The sequence below is a fragment of the Melozone crissalis genome, unplaced genomic scaffold (genome assembly GCF_028551555.1).
Source record: "Melozone crissalis strain CALT ecotype California unplaced genomic scaffold, PUWL_Pcris_2 ptg000068l_1, whole genome shotgun sequence".
Classification (NCBI taxonomy): Eukaryota; Metazoa; Chordata; class Aves; order Passeriformes; family Passerellidae; genus Melozone; species Melozone crissalis.
Window position 1 is genome coordinate 7,089,132 of NW_026535846.1, and position 23,893 is coordinate 7,113,024.

At 58.9% G+C, this 23,893-nt stretch overlaps 3 protein-coding genes across 4 annotated transcripts; 1 reads left to right on the forward strand and 2 right to left on the reverse strand.

Annotated features, from left to right (window-relative positions):
• Positions 1–2,961: 2,961 nt before the first annotated feature.
• PRRG3 (proline rich and Gla domain 3) lies at positions 2,962–12,056 on the reverse strand. Of its 2 annotated transcripts, none has more exons than XM_054289383.1 (4): positions 12,014–12,056; positions 8,700–8,740; positions 4,861–5,021; positions 2,962–4,360 (listed from the first exon to the last, which is right to left on the reverse strand). In XM_054289383.1, the coding sequence occupies exons 2-4, from the start codon at positions 8,704–8,706 to the stop codon at positions 3,821–3,823; spliced, it is 708 nt and encodes a 235-aa protein (XP_054145358.1). In that variant the 5' UTR covers positions 8,707–8,740; positions 12,014–12,056; the 3' UTR covers positions 2,962–3,820. The 2 variants fall into 2 exon arrangements, 1 of the variants encoding a protein (XP_054145358.1); XR_008483886.1 differs by lacking the exons at positions 2,962–4,360; positions 4,861–5,021 and adding exons at positions 5,411–7,090; positions 7,967–8,509 and having other exon boundaries at positions 12,014–12,038.
• Positions 12,057–12,227: 171 nt separating this feature from the next.
• RIPPLY1 (ripply transcriptional repressor 1) lies at positions 12,228–13,782 on the reverse strand. The gene is made up of 5 exons (XM_054289908.1): positions 13,691–13,782; positions 13,231–13,306; positions 12,736–12,800; positions 12,506–12,656; positions 12,228–12,422 (listed from the first exon to the last, which is right to left on the reverse strand). The coding sequence occupies exons 1-5, from the start codon at positions 13,780–13,782 to the stop codon at positions 12,228–12,230; spliced, it is 579 nt and encodes a 192-aa protein (XP_054145883.1).
• A 1,545-nt stretch (positions 13,783–15,327) lies between these two features.
• Positions 15,328–17,604, forward strand: CLDN2 (claudin 2). The gene is made up of 2 exons (XM_054289384.1): positions 15,328–15,410; positions 16,491–17,604. Exon 2 carries the CDS (start codon positions 16,665–16,667, stop codon positions 17,358–17,360), a length of 696 nt encoding a protein of 231 aa, XP_054145359.1. The 5' UTR covers positions 15,328–15,410; positions 16,491–16,664; the 3' UTR covers positions 17,361–17,604.
• The last annotated feature ends 6,289 nt before the right edge of the window (positions 17,605–23,893 follow it).

Below are 23,893 nucleotides of genomic sequence, written 5' to 3' on the forward strand. Positions count from 1 at the left end.
CCAAGGAACAGAGGGATGGGAGGGGGTGAGAAGCAGGCTCTGAGACTGAGCTATTAAGAAAGGAGGAAAAAAAAATCAGCTGTCAAAACTCATAAGAACAAAATGCTTAAGTGGTTGGATTTCCTCCTTTAACTTTCTTTAGGGCTTTTTCGAGCTCTTGCCAAGCACTCCCCACTCTCCTGGAGAGGCTCAGCCTCTGCTTTGGCACTTCTCCTTGGATTTGCAGCGACAGGGAATTTCCGGCTCACTAAACCAGAGTGGCTTTAAGTCCTGCAAGCCAGGAAAACCTGCCCTGGGGAAGGAAACTCCACAACCTCCCTCTCTGTGTCTCTCTCCAGCCCGGGACACTCCAAACGAGGCAGGCCTGGTGCAGCACACCCTGTTCAGGGCGAGGAGCTGGAGGGGGCAGTGGGATTGCTCCCAGCTCTGCCCTGCGGCTCGGGGGCACCCCTGTGTCACAGACAGCTTGTATGAAAAATCTTTTCTTTAGGATTTTTTTCTCCTGAGAAGCTGAGAGACCTCAGAAATTAAATGTAAACAATGGTTATCTGCTGCTGTGGAATGCAACAGGTGAATCTGTGATTGGCTCATGTGGTTGTTTCTAATTAATGGCCAATCACAGTCAGCTGGCTTGGACTCTCTGTTCGAACCACAAGCTTTTGTTATCATTCTTTCCTTTTCTATTCTTAGCTAACCTTCTGATGAAATCCTTTCTTCTATTCTTTTAGTATAGTTTTAATATAATATATATCATAAAATAATAAATCAAGCCTTCTGAAGCATGGAGTCAGATCCTCGTCTCTTCCCTCATCCTAAGACCCCTGTGAACACGGTCACACCCCTGTCTGGGCAGAGAGGGATACGGCAGGACAAATCACCCGGCTCGGGGACACAGAGGGCCACGGGCACGGCAGGGCTCTCACCCAGCTCGGGGGGAGCCCGCTGCCCCGGCACGGCACAGGGGACACACGGCACAGGGGGGTCCCTCGCCCTCCCGGCCCTGGGGACATCCCGGCCCTGGCCCGAGGTGGCTGCAGCGGCCCGCAGAGTCGTGCGAGCGGACAAGGCGACACTGCGGGCCGGGGAGGGACACGGGACACTTACTGTGCAGCGCAGACCGACGCGACTCGTCGGACCTGTAAACAGCCGGGACGGGATGGGGCGGTGCCGGCGGGGGCAGCCCGGCCCCCCGGTAATGAGCTCGGCCTCCGGTATCCAACCCGGCCCCCGGTAATGAGCCCTGAGCCCGGCCCCGGTAATGAGCTCAGCCCCCGGTAATGAGCCCGGCCCCCCCGGTGTCCAGCCCGGCCCCCCCGGTGCCCAGCCCTGCCCTCGGTATCCAGCCCGGCCCCCCGGTAATAAGCCCAGCCCCCGGTGTCCAGCCCAGCCCCCGGTGCCCAGTCCTGCCCCCGGTGTCCCGCCGCTCCCCCCTCGCTTAAAGCCGCAGCCGGTGGTTAACGCGTTGCGACTCATGCTGGTGCCACCTCCCCCGGGAGCCCTCCTGTCCCCAGCCCTGCTCAGCCACGGGTTAGAACACAGGGATTGCTGTCGCCAGGACCTTCCCCCTGTCCCCAGCCCCGCTCCCCGCGGTCCCCGGGCCAGCAGAGCCCCGGGCCGCCCTGTGCCGGAGCTAATCTCTACCCTCCGCAGCGATAAATGATCCCCTCGGGATTAACGGCACTTTTAAACACTTTCTGAATGCGGACAGGGTCCAGGACCTGACCGTAAAATCTGGGTTTGAAAGGACTTAAAATAAATCCCCCGCTGCCCTAGTCTTGCTATTTAAAGGAGATTATCTAAGGGGTTTAGGAGCGCACAGAGGACGGCAGGACAACCTGTGCACCCCAATCCCCTCAAAGACCCTCAGAAAACCTTTCTGCATCTCACCTGCCGGCCGCTCGGGGCACGCAGGACACCCTTCAGGTTTCTCAGACCTCACCAAATGGCCAGGTGAAGTTCAGGGCTCCAGTTGGATGTGTGGGGTTCATTCCTGGACGCTCCCATCCTCACTAGGGACAGTCCAGCAGCTGTGGTGGGGGTTATTGGTGTCACTGTCCCCCACAACACCCTTTGTGGGAAAAAGCCACCCCAGTGCCACTCAGACAGTGAGGGTTTTTTAATAAATACCTTTTTTTTTTTTTTTTTTTTTTTTGCACAGAAATATACCAAGTTTTACAGAATACAAACTGCAGGGATAATGACCGAGCAGCAAAGACAGAGGATGCAGAGCACCCTTGTGTCTCCCTCTGCTGTTCTCTAGCTCTGGCCCTGAGCTGTCAGCTCTCCCCATACCCCCACCCTGCTAAGGCTGGGGAGGGGACAGACGAGGTGCCAGCATGTCCTGCCCCAGGAGCAGCCAGGCTGGGCAAGCCCCAGCTGTGGGCTGAGGGCACCAGCTGGAGGGCATCGCTGGGGCCGGGCGGGGTGCAGGCCACTGATGGATGGACAATAGCCTTTTGGTGCTGGTGGAGAGGCTGCTGCTGGGTGAACAGCGGGTGGTGGCAGTGCTGGGAGCTGCTGGGCTGCTTCTGGGGGCTTGGAGGACAACCCTTGGATTAATCCATCAGATGTGACTGGGGAAGGACAGCCCCGTTGCCTGGACCCTACAGGCAGCTGCCCAGGGAAAGGGGACACTGATCCCACAGCAAAGCTCCCTGCTCTGCCCTGGCTACACAACCACCTGAGCAAGGTTTGGCCCTGCTCCTGACTGTCAAGGCATGGTCCTGTGGCTCCTGCCCCTGTCAGCAGGACTTCCAGGCCACAGCCCTGGAGACAGCCCACCCGAGAGGTCAGGAGGAGAGTGGGGTCCCACATCCCCCTGTAGCTGCTCTGGAGGACAAAGAGCCCCAAAGAGAGGGGCCAGGCAGGGCAGAGAGGTTTGGGGTAGGGAGAGGCGAGGTTTGGCCTGTCTGCAGGCTCTCACCTCTGGGGCAGACAGCAGACAGGCCACGCTCCAGGGGAGAGCTGAATCCCCATCACCTAAAGCCATGAGACCACAGTTGGCTCGGGGTCAGAGGACCCCCTTGGCCAGCTCTGCAGCAGCCACACCTCCAGCTGCTCAGCACCCACAGAAGGAGAGCAGAGAGCATCAGGAAAAGGCCCTGCTACTCCTAAGTCACTTACCTCAAGGACAAGACCACCACGAGCCCTTTCTCCCTTTCCAAAGAGATCCAGGAGATCAGAGAGCACCTTCTAGCTGCTCCTCCCTGATCTCCACACAGCAAATATCCCTACAGGTACCACAGTGTGGCCCGGGCTCCCCACTCCCACTCGGCAACAAATCCACGTGGGGAAATCACCATCTCCCCACAGAGCTGGCCCCACCAACTGCAGGGATGGACAAAAATTTGCCACACCAATCCTGCATCTCCATCACCTAATCAGAGCCCTGAGCAGAAGAACAGGGCCCAGAACATGGGGGTGAGGCTGAGCAGCAGCCCAGGGAGGCAGCAAGGCTGCTCTAATCATAGGAAATGTTATGTCTGTTGGAGGGGGAAGTGAGGAAATCAAATGCACCATGGGGAGACCCCCACATTGAGCCAGGAACAAGCTGCTGCTCTGCTCTGGCTGCTACAGCACTTACGTGAGTGGGGAGTGAGGGGCAGGAGATGGCTCCAGAGCCACCCCACAGCCAGCCCTGCCTCACCCCACCTGGGGACAGCCATTTTTGGTTAGGAGGGTAAGGCTATTGTGTGATGGCACCAGATTGTACAGGTGAGATGGGGGCCTGACGAACACCTGAAGGGGGTGCCAGGCACGGTGAAGGGAGGGTGGCTGGGTGAGTGTGACAGTGTGAAGAGGCAGCAGGGAGGCACACCCGCTATTTGCCCGCGGCGGGGGCCGTGGCCACGATCTCCTCGTACTTGGGCGGAGGCTCGTTGTAGGAGACGCTGGTCTCCTCGCCGCTGCTGCTGCTCTCCGGGTGGCCCGTCACCTCCTCGTAGGAGGGCGGGGGAGTGGCGCTGGACAGTCTGGAGAGGACGGACACGGAATGCTCGGGCGGGCACAGGGTGCTGTCTGCCTGCGGGGCGCCCCCGGCCCGGGCATCCCCAGCCCCGCGGCCGCTGGCTTCCCGCTGGTACTGGGTCTCCCCCTGGCTCTGCGAGCGCTCCCGGTACACCATGACCCTGGGCAGGCTGCGGCCCGTCCGGCTGGCCAGGTACCGGTTCTGGGCGTAGGAGGGGCGATGGCGGGTGGCCTTCTGCAGCTGGCACCTCCAGATGATGAACAGGGCGATGACTATGAGGAGAGCCACTCCCAAGAGGGGCACCACCACATACATAGCGTCAGAGCGCTCCGTGCTGTGCCCGGGGTCCTTGACAGAGTACACAGAACTGGTGTAGCCTTTCCAGAACTCCATCTGTGACGGGAACAGAGAAACAACCATCAAACAACCATCTAACAACCATCACGTGCTGCAGGCACCACCAGCAATAACCACTGCCCTCCCCAGGCCCCCAAAGGAGCAGTGTTTTGGATATCCCACACCCCTTCAACCTGAGGTGCTGTGGGACTAACACAGAAGGTCCTGGGAACATCCCTCAATATCCCAAAGCAAGCAGGGAAAAATTTATTCCACACCAAGCCCAGCCTAGAGGATCATGGACAACAGCACAGATTTGCCACACGTGCCATGGGAGCACCAGCTCAACCTGCAGCTGTGGGCAGGGAGTCCTGGCAAAAGCAATGCCTGGGAAGGGAAAGCCGTGCTGGGAAGTGAGGCCACAACATGCTGCCTGCAGCCAGAAGAGGACAAAAGGGACAGGAGAGGCTGTTCCCCTTGTGCTCTCCCTCTGTCTGCAGCCTGCTGAGGGTGAGCCCTCCCACACGCCCTGGGACACACATGCAGGACACACGCACCGTCTTCTCCTTGTTCTCAAACACCTCCTTGACCTCCTCATAGCTGCAGACCTCCTCGATGCACTCCCGCTCGATGGTGCCCTGCCGGATCTCCTCCAGGAAGCCATTAGCTCTGGGAAAGCGTTTCAGCAGCGAGTGGGCATTCCTGGCCCCCAAGAACACTGCAACACACAAGGCACAGACATTGTGAGCAGGGACAGATACCCACACCCCATAGCTGGCCTCTGCCCAGCCAAGCTTTCCAACCCAGCTTCCTGACACCACACCAAAAACCCAGGACTACAATCAGGTAGGACAGCAGGTGGGACAGCCAAAGGGGCACAGCACTCTTGGGGTCTGCCCAGGGACATGGCACCAGGAGCCCTCCTGTCAGGGCTGAGGTGCTAGAGACACCAGAAGCAGCAGCTGCAGCCACACAGAGCAACTGAGAGAGACAAAAGGCTCCAAAAATACTTGTTTCCAACCTTCTGCCCCTGATGGATTTCATCTTTCTGCCCCTTTGCTGCAGGGCAAAGGAGTACCAGGAGAGCAAGACCCCACCGGGCTGGGACACAGAGCTGTGCCAGGACAGGGGGCCAGCACTGAGAGGGACTCAGAGCCCACAGTTCAACAGGACAGCCTGCTGGGAGCTGGTGTCCCTGCTGCCAGCTGCTCAGGGTCATGCAAGCTCAGGTGGCACCAAGGACTCTGTCCAGGCCCTAGAGAAACCACTGTCTTCTCCCAGGCCGAGGAGAACAAGGGCAGGCATCCCCAGAACACAGGGACAGCACAGGGGGATGTGAGTCAGGGGCCTGAGCAACCTCTCCTCACACAGCAGCACATTCTCATCCCCACTGTGTTTTGGTGCAGAGGCCTCACAAACTTTCCTCTGCTCCCAAAACCTGGGAGATTCCTCAAATCCTCCCATAGTGCATGCAGTCCTGAAGCCAGACAGAGCAGGAACAGCACCCTCCTGCCTGCAAGAGGGACACCAAAGCCTCTCTCCATATCCTGCAGGAGGGACACCTCCAGGGGGTGCAGGAGACCAGCACCTGCCAGGACCTGCAGCAGCACAGGAGGCAAAGAAGCTGTTTGCTCAGAGAGCAGAAACTTCACACAGAACATGATCGTTCCAGGATCCAAACACACATTTCATGAATGAGTGTTTCCACAATGCAGTTCAACACACTCAGCTCCAGGCTGCTTCCAGCTCTTCTCACCAAGCCACAAAATCCTGCTGCTTCCTTTGGGAGCATGAATCAGTTCAGCTGGGTGATCCACAGGAACCTATTGACCTCCTTCACCCTCAGGCTCAGTCTTCCACTGGATCAACAAGGTGAACCCATTCACACAGCAGCAGGAGCAGAGGAGGCAGGGGGACACAATCTCCCATCTGACCAGCTTGGTGCTAACAAAATACTGGCTCCACAAGCAAAACAGTCAGTGAAAAGCCACCAACTTCTCTCCTTAGGAGCCTTTTGCCAGGGAGAAAGGCAAGTTTCCTTCTGCTTTACCTTCCATGTATCCTGCTGCTGAAGCAATACAGCAAGGTATTTGTGGGAGTATTTGGAAATATCAACAGGGACAAGATCATAGTGTAAGAAACAACTACTACTGTGCTACACCAGCCTGGGCTTGGAGGCACTGAGCTGCTTTTGTGCGGTGTAGGTGCATTTTCCCCTTGTGATTTATTAATGCCTTGCATCTGTGAGAGTTTGCAGAGGGCTGAACCACTGAGGTGTGAATGAAGAGCAGCATGAATGATGTGAGTCACAGATCTTCCCTCAGAATCGACTTTATTATGCAAACCATTTTTTTCTTTTTACAAGGACAACCGAAAAAGCATTTTCAAGAGGCACAGAAGGCATCTTGCAGAAGGGCAGGGATCAGCTTGCCTTGGCTTTCACAGTTGAGGGCTATGCTGGCTGCAGAGGGAACAGGCTGGCAGGCTGACCTTGTCTTGAGCCTTTCCAGAAGGAGATGAAATTTTACAAAGACAACATTCACTCTGCAAATGTCCTGTACTTTGCTGGAGAAGTCTGGCCTCACCTCCTTTGCCTCCCACCTTGATCAGGCCGTGGTATAAACTCTCCCCTCCTTGGCCCTTGGGCCTGAGACTTGGATTTCAACTTCCTCAGCACATCTTAGAGCAACAGGCTTGGCTGCAGATCTCACCGTCAGGGTTTTCCATCCATCCCTGCAGAAAGCAGTCACTGGACCCCTTCCCTGCTTTGCCATGCTGAGCTGGCCACTAAGGTAGGAAATAAAAACAGACACACAGGCAGGCAGGTATCAAAAGCACTGTCCCAACTGCAAGCATGCTGTGACAGAGGTGTGTGTTTTTCCCCACATGCAGTTTCCCTCAGGGACATAGAAATGGCAGGAGAGCAGAAACTGAGCCACTGCTCCCTCCCCTTCAAAGTGCCAAGTGGCTCAGGACCAGAGCAGGAAAACCAGTGGCCCTCAGGAAACCTCTCATCTCTGCTGGATCCCCAGCTGACATGAAGAGCAGCCAGCCAGGCAGGTCCTGTCCCCAACCCAGGGGGCTGAGGGGACCTGCCAATGCCCAGCAGCCCCAGTGCTGATCCCCTGTGCCTCTCCAAGCCTCCCCACACCAGCTGGAGAACCGGTGCTCAGGAAAGATCAGAGCTTTTAGGCAGGGGAAGCAGGAGCAAGGGCTGGGTTCACCTCAGCCCTTTCCTGCTGGCTTTCCTGAGGTGCTGCTGGCCCCTGGTGGACACCACCCCATGTCTCAGCTGCCCTGCTTGGAGGGGACACCCTGGGGCTGCTTCTCTGGGGAAGGACTGTGGCTGTGCCTGCAGAGGGACAGCCAGGGATGGCAGGGAACGTGTGGTGGAGAACCTGCCCATCACCACATCCCCCCTGCACATCAGGGTCACCATGAAGGGGACACTGCCACCACAGGGGACACCTTGCACCACCAGGACATGCTGGTGAGCCAGCACTGAGCTCTGGGAAGGAGAAAAGGCAGCAGTGGAGGAAGGCAGGGACCCAGCTGGGCACCCTCCTCATTAACTGAAGATTAAAGCAGCCTTTTAAAAACACTGCCTGAAGATCTCTGCTCCCTCCCGCACCAGCACAGCAGAGATAATGAAAGAAGGCATACCTGTCATCCCTGGGGTCCTCCTCCTCCCCAGCGTGGCTACTGCCTCCACCTTCACAGCTGGCTCTGGTGGCACTCCAAGCAAATCCTGAGATCCCAGACAGATCTCTCCATCTCCTCCTTGTGCTCCCATCACACCAGGGCACACAGCCTCCATGCAGGCTGCCCAGGAGAGCCAGAGGGAGGCTTGAGCCCAGCTCTGGACAGGCCACACACCCCTCCGCAGCCTTGCCAGGCTCAGCCCATCTTTAGTGCTGGCCCAGCAGTGCTCTGGGTGTGGCACAGCGAGCTCGGGGTGGGGCTGAGCTCGGCAGCTTGCACAGAACACAGAGCCCCGATGCCACCGGGCACACAGGGCAGTGTGGCCCCCAGGGTGGGCACTGCCAGGGTGCCAGCCATGGGCACGAGGAGCACTGCTGATGAGAGATGTCAGAGCAGACAGGCAGCCCAGAGAGCCCTGGGGAGGCCCTTCCTGCACAGCAAGCAGCACACAGAGACAGAAATGCTGCAGGGGTCAGACCTTCAGCACCTCCTCTCGACTCCCACCTTGCAGAGGGGAGAGAGAAGCACAAGTCAGGCCAGACCTCAGACCTCACCCAGGGCCAACAGCTGATGGCAGCTGCTCCCCAGAGAGGATAACACCCCCCAAAATGCACAGGCATTCAGAGGCGGCTGTCAAACATCCCCTTCTCTCCAGCACCATCGGCCCCTCTCCGCCTTGCCTGGGAGCACTTACTTGCCATGCTGCCTCACTCGGCCAGGGGGGCTCCTGCCTACCTGCAGGGAAAGAAAACAGAGAGTCACTGACAGCTTACATTTCCACCCCAGTTTCAAAGCCCAAGCCTCCATCACCCAAGATCAGATTGATGCAGAAAGCATAGTGCTGAGCAGTGCATCCATGGCAGATCCAGCCCAGCAGTGCCCCTGCAGAGAGCCAAGGATTCCAGCTGCCTCCCTGCTCCTCACCTGCCTGGAGGGGCTGGAGGGGCTCAGGGCACCCTCAGCTCCCAGGGAGAAGCAGGGCCCTTGCAGACTGGAAGAAGGAAAAACTGGATGAGGGATAAAATCAATTTCTCACCAGCAGACAAGATGACCTGCATGCCACAGACTGCTGGGAGCAGCCTGGTGCTCGTCCCTTCCACAAGAGATTGATGGATACAGGTGAAGCAATCATCTTATTTTAGAGCAACTTCACAGACGTGCCAATTCTCACTTCTGCAACTCCTACCCACAATCTGGTTGCTGGGCCAAGCTAAGGGCAGCAACAGAGTGACAGAGCTGCCTGCACAGCCAGGACAGCAGCTCTCCAGCTGGACAAGCAATTTTTGTGCTTCAAAAGCAAAACTGAACTAAACAAAACCCCGCAGAAGTTACATGAAGCCCTGCAGAAGCAGAGGATCTCTGCTTGTTTTCCATGCTTTTTTTTCTCCCTGTGCTCAATGCCCCACGGATCAGAGTGCCCTGGGCTGGCTATTGCTGTGTGTGACACTTGCTGTGGCAAAGCCACAACTCTGTCAGGAGACAGAGGGGACAGGACTGCCCAGCTCCTGCAGGGATTTATTGCAGATGAAGGAGCAAGCATGGTTGGAAACAGCAGGAACTAAACCACACGCTGGTGTCAGGCCCAGGACTTTAGACATCCAGTTATTCCCAAAGCACTTGGATCTGCTCTGCTGGGGTGAGGTGAGGGACAGCACAGAGCTGCTCAGAGGGTCAGCAGGGCTGGAAACACACTTCTCCTTTCACACAAAAGGCAGGCACACAGAAGGGCTGATGCTGCACACCAGCACACCCCACAACAGCCACCTTCCAGTAAATGCAGCCCCTCTCCCTGCCAGCATCAGGTTTGCTGTGCTTTTCCAAGGCTCCTACACCTCAAAGTGCCAAGAGGGCATGCAAGCCTGGAGCAGTGTCCAGAGAGAGAAAGCAGCTTCTTCCCAACAGTGTGGGAAGCTCAGACTGCAAACCTCAGGCTGGAGTTGAAGCAAAAGCAAAGGAAAGCAGCACCAAAAGTACACAGCAGAGGTCTGCTGCCTCCAGTGCCCCACAGCCCAACCCTGCTTCTCTGAGCCCTTCTGGGGGTGTGAGAGGCCTCTGGATCCATGAATTCCCCCACAGGCTCTGGGCAGGGACCACTTGACCCACTTCTGCTGTCATCAGTTCTTACAGAGACCCAAAGCCCCAGGATAAAAAAGAAAGCACAGCACAGAGCACATGCCACAGTTTCCACACAAACCCTCCTTGTTACAGGCATCCTCCCCCTCTGATGGACAGGAGAACAAAGACACAGAAAGAAGGATATTCTCACATCACACACCAGGCAACAAATTTAATGCTGTTTCATTTCATTTACACTCTTTTACTTTGTTCCACGTATCTGTGTCAGTGCACCCAGTGCCACAACCAGGGAGCTGCACACAAGCCTCCAAGCACAAACAATGCCGGTGAGAAGGGCAGACGTCCCAGCCGCTTATTTTTATTTCCACATGCAAATTCCCGGCCACCTCCCCTGGCGCCAGCGAGCAGGAAAAGCGGGAGCAGCGCACACGCTGACGCCGAGGGGAGCAGCATCCCTCCTGCCCCCACGCAAGCCGAGAGGAGCCTGAAGCTGGAGGCTGACCTAGCAGACGCCCACCCATTCCCGATGCCCCCCCTCCGGCTTCCCATCCTCTATAAATACCCCATCGATAGGAGGTTGCTACGGCAACCGTGGGGAGGCGCGGGGGATGCAGCCATGGGAGTGAGGATGCTGCAGTCGCACATTTGTGTCCCCCCCAGGCTCCCCCCATCCCCGCCCCCGCTCCCGTCACTGCTGCCAAAGGAGGAAATCGTGCCGGGAAAACACGGAGCGCGCCTGGAGCCGGCTCCCCGCGGGCCCCGAGGGGACAGGGGGGTCCACAATGGCAGGTGGCACCTCCTCGACAGGCTGGGGGTGGCCCAGTCCCCCCGACCCCCAGTGCTGCGCCATGCACGCAGGGAGGGTGCTGCCAGTGCCAGCATCACGTAGCCGCGGTGCCGGCTGGATGCCAGCAATATTGGGGCTGTTCCGTGCCAACATCCACGGCGAGGAGAAGAGGCTACGCCGGCTACGCCTGACAGGGCAGGAAGCCTCGCCCTCCCAAAACAGCCGTCACACCCCAGCCTGCTCCCTGCCTGCTGCTCACGCTGCCCTGGCAGTGCCAGCCCGGCCCCTCTGTGCCCAAACCCAGCTCCAATGATCCCCACGGTGCTCGGCTCCCAGAGCCACCCCAGCTTACCTGTCACTCTGCAGCAGGGACCCCCAGCTCACCTGTCACCCCACGGCTGGGACCCCCAGCCCACCTGCCCGGGTGTGCAGGGGCTTTCCAGTCCCCCCTCAGCCTTCGTTGCCACCCCACGGCAAAGCCCTCATGCCGAAGTGCCACCCCACAGCTGAGGCCCCCAGCTCACCTGTGACCCCACAACAGGGACCCCCAGCTCATCTGTCACCCCACAACAGGGACCCCCAGCTCACCTGCTACCCCATGGCAGATCCCCCTTGTCTACCTGTCACCCCACAGCGGGGTCCCCTAGCTCACCTGCCCCCCTATAGCGGGGGTCCCTAGCTCAACTGCCACCCCATAGCGTGGTCCCCTTCCTCACCTGTCTCTATAGCGGGGCTCCCTATCTCACCTGTCACCCCATAGCGGGGTCCCCTATCTCACCTGTCACCCCATAGCGGGGTCCCCTTCCTCACCTGCCACCCCATAGCGGGGTCCCCTATCTCACCTGTCACCCTACAACAAAGACCCCCATGCCACCAGTCACCCCACAGCAGAGTCCCCCAGCCCCACCTCCCCGGCTATGCGGGGTCCTTCCAGCCCCACCCTCCGCCCCACCGACACGTCCTCCTCGTCTCTGCCGCTCTGCTGTTCGCCGCGCGCCCAGACACGCCGCGCCAGTCCGAGCGCTCCCGGCTCCCCTCTCCGCGGCAGCAGCCCCTTCATCCCCGCTCCAGCCCCGCAGCCGCGGTCCCAGGGCTCTGCTGTCCTCCCCCCGGCCCCGCGGCCGCACCCCGCGCCCCGCCGGTACCTCATGGCGGCCCCGCGCCCGCCGCAGCCGCTCCCTCCCGCCGACGGGCAGGGGAGGGCAGGCACCGCCCCCGACACGCCCCCTCCCGCCTCTCGACCAATCGCGTCCCTCCGCTGCCTGCGCGCGCCGCCTTCCTCTAGCAATGAGGATGCGGGGCGGGAGGGTGGGCGTGGCCACACGCTCCTCCCCCAGCTCGGGTTGGATCGGTAACCAATCAGAGCGCGTTGCGGCTGCCGGGCGGTGCCGCGGTGGCCGCTGGGAGCCGTAGTCCTGAGCCCCGCCGTGTTTCCGCGGAGCGCGGGCGCAGCCCGGGGGTGGCCCCGGGGGTTGGCCGGGGCTCCGGGCGGGTCTGGCCCCGCTGCCGCACGCAGCGCTGTGTGCCTTCCCCTGCCTGTTGTCTCACGCCGGCCTGCTGGGGTCAGGGCTGCCAGCATTCCGCGGATGTCCCGCGGTCACATCCCCTGTCGCCTCCTCCTCTTCATCATTCCTCTCTTCTTCCTCCTCCTCATCCTCATCATCCTCCTCCTCCTCGCTGCCCGAATCCTCATAAAAGCAGAGGGTGGCCTGCACCGGGAAGTTCTCCAGCAGCTTCTCCCCCACGCTGTACAGGTGGTCAAAGGCCTTGGACTTGGGCCAGAGGAGCCTGTGTGGGGAGAGCCGGGGTGAGCCCCCGCCCGCCGCGCCCCCGCGCCCGCCCGCGGCCCCGGGGCCAGGGCACGTACCTGACCGGGTGCTGGAAGAACGCCAGCGCTTTGCCGGGACCGCCGTGCCCCTCCGCTGCCCGAGCCTGGGGAGACACAGCCGGGTGGTACCGCGCTCCCGCTGCCCGGGCTGGCACCGGGGTGCCACACACACAGCGACTCCCCCCTCCCCTGCCCCCGAGCTGAGGCGCTCACAGCCCCGCGGGGAAGCTGGCATCTACCCCCACACCCTCCCGACGGGCTTTTTGCCAGTGTAATCTCTGCCCCGTGCTCCAGAGCAGGTGCCCAGGCATGCCGCTAACGCCCTGAGGAATGCCCGCCCGGCTGGGAACAGGCTGCCCCCTCAGGGCTGCTGTGGCCCTGTCCCCTCAGGGGCTCTACCTGGCCCGGCCGGTGCTCCAGGGGAGCTGGGCATGGCACGGCCCTGGGACAAAGGACTCCGTGGGACAAAGTGCCCGAGAGGCTGGTTTGGTGCCAGCAGGGACCCCACGAGCATGGGGACAGTGCCAAACTCACAGCGTCCGTCTCCTCCCGCCGCGGCGCGGGTCCCTCCTGGGCTCGGGGCAGCCACGGCCTCCAGAGAGGAAGGGCTCTAAGGGGGAGAGAAAGACAAAGCAGCTTTAGCCGCACAGCCGCTCACCCTGACCTGCTGCCTTTGCCTTGCTCGGGTGAGGCAGCCCCACAGCATCACCCGCCCGGCCAGCCCTGCCCGAGTGCCAGCACCCTCCGTGGCCACTGGCAACAGAGTGTCCCCAGCACCCTCTGTGCCACCCATGGCTGATGGCATCAGAGTGTCTGTCCCCAGTACCCTCTGTGCCACGCATGGCCACTGGCATCAGAGTGCCCCCAGCACACTCCGTGCCACCCATGGCTGATGGCATCAGAGTGTCCCCAGCACCGCAGCCTTCACCCAAACCCAGCTGGAGCTCCCCCATCCCACCTTCCTCACCCTCCTGCCAGCCCCATTCCCCAGTACCTTGCCCCTTGCTCCAGCCCCGGGGCTGGGCAGGCACTGGGCACTGGCACCCGGAGCCCGTGGGCAGTCAGGCAGCAGGCAGCAGCTTGCATGGTGGCAGGAGATGCTGTCCCTTGTGGCACTGCAGACCCTCGGTGGGGACACATTTATAGCTCTGCCTCGGCCGTGACTCACAAATTCTTTGGGGCTGTGGGGACAGCAGTGTGAAATTTGTCCCAGTTGTGTAAACAGAGGATCGAGGGGAGGCTGGGGGCGGAGGGGCTGCGATCTCTGGTGGAAAAGCAAAACACAAAAGGGAAAATTTGGACACCATTTGTGAGAAAATCCCCGGGGGGGAACAGGGGAGGGTAGAGACAATTAACAAGGATGATTAAGTGCTCTGTGTAGCCATTTGCATAAGGGAGGCAAGGGAGATGGGAAAGGGATGGGAAATGGTGGGGCAGCATGATGGGTATGGGATTGGGACAGTGCAGTGGGCATGGGATGGGACTGTGTGTTGGGCATGCCATGGGCACAGTGTGGTGGCCTTGTGTTGGGGACAGCACAGAGGGCACGAGGAGGACAGTGATGGGCTACAACGGTGGCAAGCACAGAGCCACCAGGAGGCACCTGATGGCTCCAGAGAGGCTCAAGGGCAGACAGGGAGGGAGGACATGTGGCAGGGATCAACCCCAGGCACTGTCAGGTCAATGGGCTTGCTCAGGCACCCATGGCCCATCACCCCAGGGAGCTGCCCAATCCCATTTCCACAGATGGCAGAGCAGGTACTTGCCAGTGTTCCCTGCCGTCTCCTCTGAGTTTTTGAGATGTGGACCACACCAGGAGGGACAGAAAAGCTCCTCAATGTGAGGGTGCAAGGCTGATGCAGCCCCTGGTTCCAGCAGGGCCACTCATCCCGTCGCTGCCCACTGCTCCTGCCAAGCACTCAAAGAAAATGCCACTGGCAAACAGGTCACCTCCAGCTCCTGGGAGAGTTTCAGTTTGGGACAAGGAAAGAAAATAGCAAATGGTCCCTGCTGTAGCTCTGCTATCAGCATCCAAACACTGCTGTCCAAACGCCGGCCAGACCCTGCTCAGCTCTGAGCACAATTTGTCACCAGAGGCCCTGCCTGCCCCTGTCCATCTGTGGCAGCCGGTGAGCAGGAGGGGGCACGGGGCCAGCACGGCTCTCATTACCTTCCCCATTTGCTCCTCATTTGGGCCAGCAGTCTTACAACAACAAACCCCGTGGAGGACAAGCAGGGCCAGGAAGAGTAAACCAAAAGTTCAGGCTGGCTCTGAGGAGTGGGGAGCTCAACCTGCTGGTGTTTCACTGCCCCTTGAACCCCAAAACAGGCAGCACAGCCCAGAGGGGACACATGGATGGTGGCACAGTCACCTGCCAGCCACTAAGGCTGTCCAGAAGGATGACAGCAAGCCTCAAAGCTGAACCCATTAGGTGAATCTACCCCAATAATTCATAGACAACCAGCAAAACGTTGGGCATCCCAACTCCCCAATCCTTCCCGACACCCAAAGGGTTTAATTCTGATCTGCAATAAGCCTCTGATCCAGGAGATTTGCAGGTGGATTGTGCAAAGCTGGAGCTGAACAACTGCAGCCCCTGATCCCCTGGGCTGGGGCCCTGGCTGCTCACCCTGCCCCGTGCAGCCGCCGCCAGTCCTGGGTGACCCCCGGCTGCAGCCACCCCGGGTCCCACCCTGCACCTCCAGCCACCTCCGTAAGTACCTCAGAGCCCCTTCCCTCGCCTTCTGCCGGCACCCAGAGCACCCTGAGCACCCAGGTTTTTCTTTTCTAGGTGTGGGAGGTCTTGGTGAGAGCACAGGAGAGCAGACAGAAAGCTGGCAAGCTTTGGTGCCAAGCATTTGAGGTGGCAGCGGGGGGGGCGGGAGCAGGGCAGGCCCCGGGTGGTGGCAGCACGCTCAGCCAGGAGCATTCCCGGGGGAGGGAGGCCACTGGCCGCGGTGCCGGGCTCAGCCCGGTTTCGCAAGGCACCACAGGAGGAGGAATTTTTAAACAAAGCAGAGGGAAAACAAACCAACCTCTCCACCACCTCGGCCAACCTCCCCTGCCTGTGTACAGAGCTGTGGGCGGGAGGTGGCACCAGCACAAAATCCCAGAGGAGCTGCACCCCGAACTGCTCACCCCTCCACAGGACAGGTCACCCCGCTTGGCTGGCATGCTTCCAGGAAGCATCCCAAAGGAGATGCCAGCCCTGATGTAATTCTGCCCTCTGTGGGCCTCCAGGCTCTCCTGGGGATGCAGGTGTCACTGTCACATGCATCCCTCTCCATCCTTGTCCTCAGCAGCTCAGAAATGCTGATATCCATGGTTCAATCTCAGGTGGCCGTGTCCCTTTGTGCCAAAGGAGCCTCAGCAGCTCGGAGTGGGTCGTGGGTGGCTGCAGATGCCTCGGGGGAGCCCCATGCAGACGGGGACAAGGTGCCATCCCCTTTCCTCAGCTGGGGGAGCTTTGCCTTCACCACCTGCAGTCACTTCCAGCAGGTCCCAAATAGGGTGGTGCAGCCATGGCTTTTTTGGCTTCCTTAGCTCGAGGCATCACAGCAGACAGGGAAGACTGCTCGAGGAAGGCAGTGGGCACTTTCCCCCCAGCAGCAGCTGCCTCTCCATCCCTGCCCGCGGCGTCAGTGCAGGGGAGGGCTTTGGCGTCCGTCCTGGGCAGCGCGGCTCTGCCTCTGGAGCCTGCCAGGGGAGATAGCGGGGGTGAAAGGGCGCCTGGCGCTCCTGCACGGGCTCGGGTCAATCGTTAATCGGGAGGGATTGCTTTCCGCTCCCGCAGGTAACTCCCCGGGCTCCCACCCCGCACAAAACCGGCACCCCCGGCAGCGGGGTGGAGCTGCAGCGCTGCGAGCGGAGCCTCTCGCAGGGCCATGGGAACGTGAGCACACGGCAGGGACCTGGGCGACAAGCTGCGAGCCTCGGCCAGCGACAGAGGTGACAGCCAGCCGCCACCATGGTGTCCATGGGGCTCCAGCTGCTGGGCTACACCGTGGCCTTCCTGGGCTACATCGGCACGCTGACCGCCACGCTGCTGCCCAGCTGGAAAACCAGCTCCTACATCGGCTCCAGCATCGTGACAGCCATCAGCTTCACCAAGGGGCTGTGGATGGAGTGCGCCACGTACAGCACGGGCATCACCCAGTGCGACATCTACAGCTCCCTGCTCAACCTGCCCGCCGACATCCAGGCGGCCCAGGCGCTCATGGTGAGCTCCTGCGCCGTGTCCTCGCTGGCCTGCCTGCTCTCCGTGTTCGGCATGAGGTGCACCGTGTTCAGCCAGGGCTCGCCGGGCAAGGACCGCGTGGCGGTGGCGGGCGGCGCTGTCTTCGTGCTCGGGGGGCTGCTGTGCTTCATCCCGCTGGTGTGGAACATCCACGTGGTGCTGCGGGATTTCCGCAACCCCGTCATTCCCGACAGCATGAAGTTCGAGCTCGGCGAGGCTCTTTACCTCGGCATCATCTCCTCCCTCCTCTCCCTCGTCGGCGGCTGCATCCTCTGCACGTCCTGCCCTGCCCGGGACACCACCACCGCCTACTCCAGCGCCTACCAGCCCCAGCTGCTGGCGAGCAAGAGCCCCCAGCCCTCCGTCAGCCAGGTGCACAAGACCAAGAGTGAAGTCAATTCCTACAACCTGACAGGATACGTGTAGTGGCTGCAGGGGGAACCAGGCTGGCACCTCTCCCGGCTCCCAGGGCAGCCGGGCTGGCACCGAGGGAGCGCGGTAAGAGCAGAGGGCACGGGCATCGCCGGGTGCTTGGGGGGGTTGGCCCCGCTCTCTCCCCGGCATTCTGAGAGCCTGTGACTGCTCGGAGGTCCCAGCCGGTGGCTTACACTGTTGAAGGACTCTGAACCCGGCTCCTGTTCCTTACTCCGTGCAGCTCCTGGCGCGGCGGGACCCCAGCCCGCAGCCCCGATGACCCTGCCTGCAAAGGGGAGCGGGCTTGTGGCCGCAGGGGGCGGCCCGCTGGCCATGGAGGCACCGCAGCAGGGTCAAGGGCATGTGCGTGGGTCTGCAGGTGCTGCCGGGGGTGGGGGGTGAGTGCTGGTTGCAAACCGATGTAGCAATAAATACGTCTTTCTAGCCACACTGTATCCGAGCTTTTCTCCGGCACCGAGGGGCTGTGGAGGGGGGCAGGATGTGAAAGGTGCCCCTGGCCCTTGCTCTGGCTGCCTCCCCCACCCCACGGTTGATGGCTTTGTCACCCGGGAGCCCCGGCAGGTGGGAGCCCTGCTGAGGGGGAGGAGGGCCACTCCCTGGCACAGTTTGTCCCTGGGCACCACGCTGGGACGTTGCCATGCACCACTACTGCCAAGGTGCCAGCAGGGACATGCAGAGCTCCCTGCGGGATAATAACACCTTCCCTCTGTTCCCCCAGCCCTTCTTGCTTCTGGGAGTGCAGGTGTGATGAGGCTGGGGTGCCCACAGGGGGATTCATTGCCCCTGTGTGTGGCACACCCCAGTCCCCAGGTGCTGGGCAGCCCTGGCATTCCCACATCCCCACCCTAGTGAGCACTGGCACCCTGGGCAAACATGTTCCCAAGAACCAGGGGCAGCTCCTGGCTATGGTGGAGTCTGAGCAGCCCAGCTCAGCTGCAGAGAGGCCTCACAGGCAGGTCCTGAGCCCCGAGGTCCTTGAAGGGTCTGTTTTGGGAGAAAATGCCACCAGTGAGACATTGGAAAGCTGCAAGGGATGGGCAGGCAGAAGGCAATGGTGTGGAGGGACAGGCTGTGTGGCTGCAGCCCTGCACAGGAACATCCACACAGGCTGCTGGTGGCACTGGGGGGTGCTGGCACATGCCAGGCCATGGCAGGAGAGGAGGTGCAGGCAGCCCAGCCCCACAGCCCACCAGGGAGCAAGAACATTTGAATCCATGTGCTGTACCACTAACCCAGTGAGAGAACCCCTGCCCTGCTGTGCCACAGCTCAGGGCCACCCAGAGACCACCCCAGGGAGCAGCAGGCCTTGGTCTACCTGCTGACCCCTCATAAAGCAATTTAGATTAGGCCATGGAGAGGAGGGGACCATGTTGCACACTCGAACGTCACCAGCATCACCCTTGCACCAGTGAAACCGTGTTTGCTGTGGGGTTAGCACGCTCCTGATAACGTTGGGCCACGCTTTCTCCCCTCCTCAGAGGGCAAGGAGCTACACAGGGACCCACCCTGGGGTGACACTCGCTGAAAGGACCAAGGTGGATCTCCAGGCAAAGGCCAGTGACCCCATTTCCGTGGCCAAGGGACAAAGCACAGCATCAACCCTGGACCAGCTGAGTTATTTATTCCTGCCCTGGGGCATGAAAGAGGCTCAACCTGCTGGTGCAGCCCCCCAGGAGATGCTGCAAGTTCTGAGGGTGCTTTGGCTATAAATTTTAATTTATTATTTTTTCTGGGCAGCTGGTGGAGAGAGTGGGAGAGCAAATAGTTGGCACAAAACGTCACACCTTAAAGAGGAGGAATTCCTGGGCACTGAGTCCTTGCCCCTCGCCTCCCACCCCTGTCTGCAGGCAGAGGCTGTGCTAATTAAACAAAGGGGCATTTGAAATGCTCAGAGCTTGATTGGTGCTGGGCTTATTAATGCTTTAATTCAAGGAGCAGAAGGGAAGTTTCCCCCAGAAGGAGAAAGGCGGCTGGCACAGGCAGAGCTCAGAGCTGGGGCACAGAAACACCATCACACTGAACAGGGGCCAGTTCCCCAGGCCCCTGGGCCACCAGCCCTGCCACAGGGGAGCCCCTGCATCAAGCACTGGGTGGGTTCAGGGAAGGGAACATTTCTCCCCTCCAGCTTTCCTGGCCTTCAGTGTGAATGCACCCAAAGATGTGAAACCTGGCTACAGGGCAAGGCACGGTGACACAGATTTTCCACTTGGGAAGGAGGATGGGGAAAGGGAGGGGAGGACACTGGGTGCACAGCTGTGGTGGCAATGGTTATCTCTGCATCCTGCAATAACCATGTTCTCATTATTGATAAAGCAGGTTCTTGAGGGCAGCCTGGATGTGGCCCAGCCCGGGGACAGGGAGAACAGGAGCCCAGACTGCCCCAGGGGCAGCTCTGCTGATGGACAGTGTGAGGGAAGGGATGGAGCCCTGCCAGCCAGCACAGAGCCAGCCCCTCAGATGTCCTTTTGCCCCTCACCAGCTCAGTGGCAAAAGCTGAGGGTGCTCCAGGATTCCTGCAGGAAAGGCACAGGAGGGCACAGCCAAGTTCAGGACTAGATGGGGAAGCAGGGCTGGGCAGAGGGCTGGGTGGGGAAGGGCTCTCTCCATCTCAAGCCCCCACCTCACAGGATGGTGTGGTGGAGTGGGGAGCCTTGCAGCCCTCTCTGGAGGGCCAGGCTGCAGTGACTAATCCCCTGCCATAAGGAAATGAGTCCTTCCCCTCTCTCCCCTCTGGATGATGCCTCGATGGAAGGAGCAATAAAATAATGTGCCCTTATCTTCAAAAGTGATAGAGGCACTATAAACACTCAGTGCACCCCAACCCAGGATCAGGGACTGCAACCTCATCAGCTGGTCACGAGAAATGTGCAGAAAGTCACAACTTCTTCTTCCAAAGAGGGAACAGCCCAGCCCATCTGCAAGGGCCCTGCACCCAGCCCTTGCCCACAAGCACTGCCCCAGATGCAAGCAGAGCCTCTTCTCATGCAGAGCACTGGGCAGGGATGCCCAGGTGAAAAAGGGCACAGGTTTGCCCTAGAGCCACCAGGATCACACACCTCCTGCCTCCCTGGAGCCCTCCAGGCAAGCAGAGCTCCTTCTAGCATTCCCAACCTGCTGCTCATCTCTGCCTGGCACAGCTGACCTGGAGCAGCAGCAAACAATCCATGCAAGCTCTCTGGGAGGGCCCATCTCTGCCCACAGCCCCCAGGAATTGCTCAGATAGGAGAGAAGGGAGGGGGAAGGAGGTTCAGGCCAGGTTCCTGATGGCTGAGGCACTTGGAAAGGACCAGCACATTCCTCCACCCTCTCCCCAGCCACAGCACACACCCAGCTGCCTCCCACGCCGTGCCAGAGCCTCCTGGCCCCTCAGCAGGCCAGGGCTGATATGGAACATTGCCCATGGCTCTGCACAGCCTCTCAGGAACAGCAGAGGATACACAACCAAAAGGGGCTGCTCTGGACACCCCAGATCCTGACTGCCAGGCTGGGCTCAAGTCACACACTGGCAGGAATGGTCTCGGGTTGCTGTTGTTAATTGCTGCCCTGAGATGTGCAGGATGTCTTTGCTTCAGCCCATGCAACTGAAGAACGAGTCTGGACTCTTCACTTTTCGGTCTTGAGGTTGTTTATTAATTCTTATCTATAAAATTTTCTTTCTGCCCAGCTGAGATCTGCTCAGCAGGGCAGCCACAGGCACTCTGTGTTGTCCTTTTATACTACAAACTACATATAACATATTTACACTTAATTCCCAATACCTATCACCTATGTTAGACAGTGCACTTCTACTCTAAACCAATCCCAAAGTGCCAACAGCACTGCAGAAAATGGAGAACAAGAAAAAGAAGAAGGAGAAAAGCTAGACATGCCCAAGTTCCTCCATCTTGTCCCCATAACCCCCATACCAAAAATCCTAAAATCTACATTTTCACCCTGTGATCATTTTGTTATTACACTATTCAAACCTCTGTGACTTTCATGTCCTCATACAAAGCTGGTAACTTGCTCCAGGGGTCAAAATCAAATCCCCAGGTGCTCTGGACTGTGTGCCAGGGTCTCTGAGCCCCCCGGGCAGGGTCCCAGCAACTCTGGACACCCAGAGGGATGCACTGAGTTCCAACAGAATGGGAGAGGCATTCCCTGCTCCAGCCATGCCCCTGAGCCCAGGAAAGAGCCTGATGGATTCAGCTCTGGTATCTGTGGTGCTCAGCTGGCAGTTGCACTCAATTTCACCTCCAGAGGCTGCCTGCCCTCCTGGGGCTGTGGGGATGGCCCTGAATGGAGTCAGGGCACACAGCAAGCACAGGCTGTTGGTACCCAGCTCTTCTGGTCCTGCTGGGACACCTGGCACTGGAGGTGAGCAACAAGCTCCTCTTTGGAAAACACCTCCTATCAGGGGAAAAACTGGTGCACAAACTCATGGCTGTCCACAGCCTCCCAGGTGAGACCTGTTTAAAGGCACCTTAAAGGATCCTTCAGTCTTGGAGGAAAGATATGAGGGCAGAATGAACCCCATGACACTGCAGGGGACAGAGGCCTTTGGAGATTGCTAGAAAGCACCTTCCTGTTTGAACAGCAGCTCAGAAATCAATCAGGAGGGTTATAAAAGGTGTTTATCTCAGAAAAGCTGATACCCGTGGAGAGGACAGGGATGTTTGATCTTCCAGGCATTGCATTAACATCACAATCAGATTGTTCCATAATAATTGGAGTCTAATCTCTACTGGAGGAGCTTCAGGTTAGTGATCTCAGCAAGCCTCATGTACCTGCAATCTGTAGCAGCAAAAAAAGGCTTTGCAGTAGAACCCACACCAATTCTGGGAGCATGGCATACTTTTATAGTGGTAAAACATAAGGTCTTCCACAGATTTTACAGAAGTACTGGGAAAAACATCTCCAAAATCTGTCAAAATCTGCTTTGGAGAACTGGTTTAGAGAATTGCAGATAAATTGTGATGGACAGAAGAGAGGAAGAGCAGAGGATCCCAAACACCTTTACATGGACAAATAGAGCTGCAACCCCCTTGGCAAGTCTAGAGAGTCACCCCAAGCAATCCCTGCCATCCTGGCACCTCCATGCCTGAGGGCACCAACATTTTGGCAGCTGCTAACAAAGGTTCATGCCTAGAAGATGCTCAGACCCCAGGCACAGCTGAGCTCCTCCAGGCTCTCTGCTGAGCACCACGAGTCTGGAAGGAACAGATGTCCCCATAAGCAGTTAAACCAGTCAGCTTTGGGGCTGCCTTTTATCTCCACTCAGGATTTCGGGGTGTGCTTTGAATGAAGTTTTTCCCTCACTGGCAAGCTAATCTTTCCCCAAGTCAGGTGTCTTTTTCACAGAACTTACAACACCCTCTATTTCTGGGATGTCCAGCCTCCTAAAAAGGTCTGAGAGCAGAACAAGACTCACGTCACAAGCAGCACGATTGCCTCGAACTTGCTTTCTCAGAAAAGCTGTCTCTCTAGGTTTCTCAGGTCACTGGAGCAAAGTCCCACAGCACCAGTTCTGCCTGGCAGGTGCTCCCAAGATTTCTCCAACAGATGCATTTTCATTACTCAAATTTTTAGCCCTTTCCTTTTGAGGCAGTGGGCACAATTTCAGCCTTCAGTATTTTTCAGGGCATAGAAAAGCCCAGAGACTCTGCAGGCATTACAGAGCTAAGAGCTGACCTCAGCTATCCCTGGATGCACCACTGTGATGCTGACATGCCCTTTGAACAATTCCAGCACACTTTTACAGGAATGAGGGCACTGCTCTTTGTCTCTGTTCTTCCCCACTGCCACAGGAGCCAAGCACACATCTCACTGATCATTGGAGCCTCTGATCCTCCCACAAATGAGCACCTCCTCCTCAGCCTCCTGCCCTTCCCAAACACCATTTATTTTAATGTTTCCAGATGGTGAACTGGCAGGATATCTCGCCCCAGGCCTGGCTGCTGGCAGGGCAAGGCTCACTCCACCTCCGTGCTGCTGGGGAGGAGGCAGGGGAGAGATATCAGGGAGACAAACAATTAGCTCCTTGTTTCAAGGCAAGGAGAGTAGGCTTTGGGTCCAGGGATATCCTCGGTAAGGGGAAGGACCCCTCTGTTGCAAGGCAAGCCCCTGGAAGTGGCTCCCAGAGCAAAGTCCCCATAGCCCAGCCCAGGGAGCTGCCAGGACCCTGCTAGCACACAATAAATTTCCACCTGCCTGGGCAGACCTGTGCTTGCAGCTGATACCTCAGGGCCTGCTCACAAACAAGGGTCTTGCTGGGGGTTATGGCCTCATTCCCAAAGCTCAGGGAGCCCCATCTCTCTGCTGTGCTGGGTGATCAGTGTGCCAAGGGCTGATTTCTGCCTTGGGGTTCTGCAGCTGGAAACTCTTTTGCCTCACAGGCCACAGGTGCAGCTAATCCAGCCAACTTCAGCACTGAGAAAAATCCTCATGGGGAATAAAAGGGAATAAGCAGTGCCAAACACAGTGCAAAGGCAGCCCAGTCCTGTGTGAGGAGACAAGTTTCCCTCAGCTGTCCCTGAGAGCAGCTG